The sequence below is a fragment of the Ursus maritimus genome, unplaced genomic scaffold (genome assembly GCF_017311325.1).
Source record: "Ursus maritimus isolate PB19 unplaced genomic scaffold, ASM1731132v1 scaffold_2, whole genome shotgun sequence".
NCBI classification, from domain to species: domain Eukaryota; kingdom Metazoa; phylum Chordata; class Mammalia; order Carnivora; family Ursidae; genus Ursus; species Ursus maritimus.
The window spans coordinates 26,757,683-26,764,114 of NW_024424452.1; the positions used below are offsets into that span (position 1 = coordinate 26,757,683).

Sequence of the window (6,432 nt, forward strand, 5' to 3'; positions counted from 1 at the left end):
GGGGGGCAATCCCTTCCCTACCAATTGAAGAAAAAGTGAGTCCAAAGAAAGGACAAGCAACTAGAAACATACAACTTCATCTTCAGAAAGAACGAATAAAAAATAAAAAAATCTGTTTAACTCTGTTCAGGGCACAGGCCAAGGCTCTTACATAGATGATCTCATTTACTCTTCAAACAACCATAACCATAAAAAGCCCCAAATGTTAGGGCTTTTTTTTTTTTTTGGATCCTGCCCCCATTTTACAGATGAGGAATCTGAGCACAGAATGGTGAAGTGGCTTGGTCAAGGTCACACAGCTTAACTGGCTGGGAGGCCGGCCTTGAGTACGCCACCCTAGAAAACACAGAAACTACCTTCTTTCTATTCCATTTGGTTTCTCCTGCTACCTGGAAGCTCTCAGGCAGCAGTGACCAGTTCTCAAGCTGGTGCCAGGCTCCAACCCCCCCACCCCCACCCCAAACTGGGGCATCCAGAAATCCAGAAGGAGAAGAGACAAAGTCTGCAAGGTCAAAGACTGGGCAAAGAGGGAGGGCTGACAGTGAAGACCAGCCATTGCCCTCCCCATGCAAAACCACCACCTGATCATTTCTGCAGCAAAAAGTCCAAAGAGAAAAAACCCAACTGCTTTTCCTGGGTGAGGTTCTTAACCTAAATAAACAGAGAGCACCCCCAAACACACTCCGCTTTGGAAAACCTCGTTAATCATCGACTGGCAGTTGTCATCAATAAAGCACATCCTGATGCAAAATCTAATTTATGGTTGCCTATTTTTTCCCCCTGTGTAACCTAGGAGAAGAAAATAAACAAGGATACACTCCAAAATTCACAGCAACACTAGACCAGATCCCCCTCTGGGTCTTTGCAGAAATAATCTTGGTGCTGTTACACCTGGCATAGGAAGCTGGGACTCCACAGGTTTTTCCAGAGTCCTACTTTGCAAATACTCTGTTCTCCAATCCCCCCAGGACCTGAATGCAAAAGCATCTCTCTGATTTCCAGCCTGAGAATAAATCTGATCCCACCAGCCTGAAAACTGGAGACATACTGAGGTGTATTTGGTTGATATCCCCATTAATAAAGCCTTCCCCTGGGGCCCTCCGGGATGACTTTTTCAACGCTCCAAAGGCAGTCTGCAAGAAAGGGCCACAAAACGGGACAAGGAGGTATTTTTGGATGCTAATCACCAGCTGGAGACAGCCAAAGCTGTTTTTCTCTCCTGAGTCCTACACAAAAGGGGAAAAAACTATCACGTCCAGATTTGCCTATTGTTTTTACCAATAATCAAGATAGTGTGACACAGACGTGCCCTCCTGGAACAAAGGGGTAAATCGCATTACAGGGAAGCTAAATAAAGCCCAAGACAGTGGGGATTAAACCACAGAAAGTGGACTAGGAAGCCAGGGCCAAGCACAGCACTGAACACGCAAAGGAAAACTTGCCAGGGCAAAAGCCACGTGCATCCCCACAGAGAGAAGCCTCACATTACAGAGATGTGACGACAAAGGTACCAGGGTCCGGGGCATCCTGGGGGGGCACCCCAAAACTGACCCAAGGGTCAGGGGAGACATGGCAGGAGGGGTGAGCAGCCCTACCTTCTTCCCTAGCTGTTCCCCCAAACTTCCCTAATTCTTCCCGTTGCCCCAAATTCTCCTATAGTAATTAAGGAGACAGACAGAAAGTAAAAGATGGCAAAAAAATACGTAACCACAGGAGAGTCACGTTGAGGTAGCACAACCGGGAAGGGGGCAAACATCCCTTCCCACAGCCCGCGAGCCTCTTTCCAGCTCAGACCTTTAGGAAAGGGGCGTTCTTTGTGAAAGGGGAGACCCCAATCCACAACGGATAGGATACCTTAATCCAGGAGACAACCCCCTGTGCTGCCCGCCCCCGCCCCCCATCCCTGGCGTCCCCTTCCGCGGAAGGTTATTTTTAATTGCAGGGGGCAACCGCAAAGCAGGAAGCCCTCTCCCCCAGGCTCTGGCCCCCCACGTTTCCCCTAAACCCCCGGAGCAGGGCACATGCAAAGCCCCCGCCCTGCTTCCCGGGAACTGAGCCGCCCAAGTTTCCACCCACACACCCCCCCCCATCAGCGGCACCCGCGAGGGGCCGGGAGCGGACCCCCACCCCCCACCCCGGGGCTGGCTGCAGAGCGGCGCAACGCGGCTCCGAGCGGCCGCGGGTGCCCGGGGGGCTGCGGGCCGGGCCCGCCCCGCCCGCTGCTTCCCCTCGCCGGCCGGCCTCCCAGCCGGCGGCCGCCCCCTCCCGGCGGGCCCACGCGGCCCAGGCGGCCGCCGAGCACGTACCCAGAAGGGGTCGGAGCCATCAGCGCTGCAGAAGCCGCGGAGCGCCATGCGGCGGGCGGGCGGGCGGACGGGCCCGGCGGCTGGCGGCTGCTGGCGGCGGCGGCGGCGGCGGGAGGGCGGGAGGCAGCGGCGGAGGGGGCCGGGGCCGCTACACCGCCTGGTTGGCCGGCGCGTCACGGGGATGCGGCGCCCCGCCCCGCCCCGCCCCGGCGCCCCGCTCACCTCCTGCCGCCCGGCGCGGGCTCGCGGGGAGGTTGCGCTGCGCCCCTCGGCGCCCTTCCCGCCTTCCCCGGCCCTACAGCCCCGCGGGAGGCCGGGGCGGAGGCGCGTGTCTTTCGACAGCGGCGGGGACCTCTGCGGCCGGACCCTGCCGCCCGTTTTCCAGTCCCGCGGTGGCGACGGCGACAGTAATAGTAACACCGGGAGAAACCAGGTACTGAGCCCTGGGCCAGCCCCCAGAGTGCCAAACGGCTTAGCTGCGTCCTCATTGGATCCTCAGTAGTGGCGCAGAGGTTGAGTGACTTCTGCAGGGTCTCCGGGCCAACCCCGCCCGCTGACGCCAGAGCTGACAGAGAGACAGTAGGAGGGGGATACAATTCGTAGTCTACCCGTCACAGATGGAGAAACTGAGGCCCAGAGAGATGAAGTGGCTTGCCCAAGGTCACACAGCAGCCAGTAGCAAAAGTGGGATTTGAACCCATGACCCATCTGACACCAGAGCACTCAAGGCCCAAAGACTCCAATCTCCATTCCAAACAGTTGTCGCCCCCGACATGTGTACAAAACACCTGAGGCTCAAAGAGGTGAAATGACTTGCCCAGGGTCACACAGCTGCCGGTTGCAGAAGTGGGATTTGAACCCAGGACCCATCTGACACCAGAGCACTCAAGGCCCAAAGACTCCAATCTCCACCCCAAACAGTTGTCGCCCCTACATGGGTACAAAGTACCTTGGCATTTTCTCCACCACCTTTGAGCAGCGCTCAAGAAACAGCCCTGTTATTGATCTTCACCTTAAGAGGTAAAGACACTGAGGCCTGGAGACATACAGACCTTTCTCAACTCCTGTGGGGGTTACATGGGATAAACCTTGGAAGTTGAAAATATCCTAAGTTGAAAATGCGTTTGATGCACCTAAACTACCAAACATCATGGCTTAGCTTAACCTACCTTAAATGTACTCAGAACACATACATTAGCCTACAGTTGACAAAATCAGTAGTTGCTTTGAGATTTATACATTCAACAAATGCTTACTGAACATCTATTATAGGCCAGGTCTTGCTAGGAATGAGAGAAAGTTGCTGTTCCTATGGAGCTGAAAGTGTTAGGGTTGTTTTTGTTGTTAGTGGTGGTTTTTTTAAGTAAACTTTACACCCAACGTGGGGCTTGAACTCACGACCCCAAGATCAAGAGTTGGACGCTCCACTCACTGAGCCAGCCAGGTGCCCCAAAATGTTGAGGTTTTCTCAAGTATTTTTTTTTTAATGGTAGGGGATCAGGTTGATTAAATAATCACATAAAGAAAGGCCATTTACAGCTGTGGTAAAGGTAGGAAGAAAAGTGGAAGAGAGCCAATAAGGGTCCTGGCTTGCTGGCAGTGGAGGTCAAGGAAGGCTTCTGGGAGCATGGAGATTTGAGATGAGATACAAGTGATGAGTCTGGTGTCAGGCCTGGACTGTGTTCCAGGCTGCAGAAAACAGAAACAGGACAGAGCAGGTCCTCAGAAGAACTGGAAGACAGTCTGGGTGGCAGGAATCCAGAGCAGAAGCAGAAGGGACCCATCCGGGGCAAGAGGCATCAGAAGGGGCCAGAACTTGCAGGATCGTGTTGGCCAAGGGAGGGGTTTCAGCTCGGCCCTAGGAGCCATGGGGAGCCACTGGTAGGTTTTCAGCAGGGCAAGACAGGGCCAGATGTGTTTCCGTTTTCATCCACACATTTTGTTCATTCATTCTTTTAACAAATATTGATTGAGCAAACATAGGAAAAGGTTCTTAACATCATTAGTCACCAGGGAAATGCAAATAAAACCCCAGCCATGACAACCTACTGGAGTGACTACATTGAAAATACCACGTTTCTGCCAAGATGCAGAACAAAAACTCTCCTACTCCATTACCAGGAGTGTAAATTGGTTCAACCACTTTGGAAAACTGCTAGGTACTTTCTGCCCAAGCTAGACACACAACTACGCCGTGACACAGCAACTCTGCTCCTTCCTGGGAGGAGAGGAGTGCTGATATGCATTGAAAAACATTGATGAGAAATGTCCATAAGTTTTATTCAAATAGCTAAAAACTGGAAGTAAGGGAGTGGCCCATCAGTAGTCAAAAAGATGAATGAATTGTGGCATACGCACACAGTAGATCACTACACAGCCAAAACATTTTTGAAAAAGAATCAGGGGCTCCTGGGTGGCTCAGTCGGTTTAACCTCTGCCTTCAGCTCAGGTCATGATCCCGGGATCTTGGGATCAAGCCCCGAATTGGGCTCCCTGCTCAGCCGGGAGTCTGCTTCTCTCTCTCGCTCTGCCCCTTTCCCCTGCTTGTGCTCCCTCTCTCTCTCTTTCTCAAATAAATAAATAAAATCTTTAAAAATAAATAAATAAAAATAAAATAAAAAATAAAATTCATTGAGCTGGACACTCAAGGTGGTTGTACGTGGCTCTATAAGAGATATACCTTACATGAACATTTAAACCAGAAAATAAGTAAATACTGAGTGTACCATTTTCCAGGAACAGAAATGGAGGGTGAAGTGACATGAAGTAATGTGCAGGGTCCCATAGCTGGGATGTGGCCGAGAGAGGCCCAGCCCTGCCCTGAATTGCCAAGCACTTCCTGAACTCCTCCGGCCAACCCAGACCTGAAGGCCCTCCCTTCTTCTCCCCGTCCCCTTCCTCCCCATCTTTGACTCCTGTACAATGAGAAAAACCCGAGACCCAGCAGCTCTGGGCCCTGGGCCAAGGCCACCCGACTGACAGCCAACAAAATAGCTGGTGATGAAAATGCAGGATCTAGATTTCAGGCCCCGGCTGCCTTGGTAGACCGTGATCAAGAACTCCAGCAGAGCCAGCAGACAAGAAGGACAGGGAGATCCTTTTGATTTCTCCCTGAATCCTAGCATCCTGTTCCTGTTTACTCTTCACTATTTGCAGGCGTCATGTTATTTATTTGCTCTGTAGAGGCCTCCTTGGCCACAGTCCTGGAAGGTACTAGCTACTGCCACCCCTCACATGAACTGCTACACCAGCCTCTTTCTTGGTGTCCTGTGCCTGGCCCTCCCCACTATAATCAGAGCTCCACACAGCACCAGAGGGGTCCTGAAAGCAAGAAAGGGGTCCTAAAGCAAGCCAGAGGGGTCCTAAGAAGAATGTTACCCCCGCCTAAAGCCTGCCACAGCCTCCCACCATGCTTAGTACAAAAGCCAACCAGATATGATCCTGTGATTCTGGGTATGCACCCACAAGATTCCAAAGCAGGGACTCGGACAGATATTTGCACCCCCATGTTTCCTAGCAGCATATTCACGAGAGCCAAGAAATGGAAGCAACCCAAGCATCTGCAGACCAATGAATAAACAAAATGTGGTAGATACATACAATGAAAACTATCCAGCCTTAAGAAGGAAAAAAATTTCTACACGTGCTACAAACTTGAAGACACTCTGCGAAGTGAGAGAAGGCCATCAAAGACGGGCACATACCATGAGAGTTCACTTATGTGAGGTTCCCAGAGTAGTCAAGCTCATGGGGACGGAGAGGAGAACGGTGGTTGGCAGGGGCTGCAGGGAGGGGAGAGGTGGCGAGTTCGTGTTTAATGGATGTGGAGTCTCAGTTCTCTGCAGGAGGAAAGCACCTGGGGAGGGATGTGGTAAGAGCTGCATAACAGTGTGAATGTACTTAATACCACAGAACTGTCCCCTTCCAAAATGCTCAAGACGGCAAATATTATATTATGTATATTTTTGCCACCATCAAAGAAATAAGAATAAAAGAAGCAAAATAGAGGGGCTAAAAAAAATCCAACGAGGCCGTCTGTGACCAGGCTCCTGTCCATCTCCGATGGCAATGCACCCCTTTGTCCTCAGTCCCTGGGTGGCAGCCACACAGAGGATGGCTCCTAGAA

General features: G+C 51.9%; 1 protein-coding gene across 9 annotated transcripts in view; it reads right to left on the bottom strand.

The window, feature by feature from the left end:
- Positions 1–2,424, bottom strand: part of ABCC1 (ATP binding cassette subfamily C member 1) — a 130,730-nt gene extending 128,306 nt beyond the window's left edge. For 8 of the 9 annotated variants that reach the window (XM_040635280.1, XM_040635278.1, XM_040635274.1 and 5 more), the window contains exon 1: positions 2,307–2,418. In XM_040635280.1, the coding sequence (XP_040491214.1) occupies positions 2,307–2,354 (48 nt within the window). In that variant the 5' untranslated portion in view covers positions 2,355–2,418. Of the gene's footprint in view, positions 1–2,306 lie in introns of all 9 variants that reach the window. The other variant, XM_040635277.1, reaches the window with a different exon arrangement.
- Between the last annotated feature and the right edge of the window lie 4,008 nt (positions 2,425–6,432).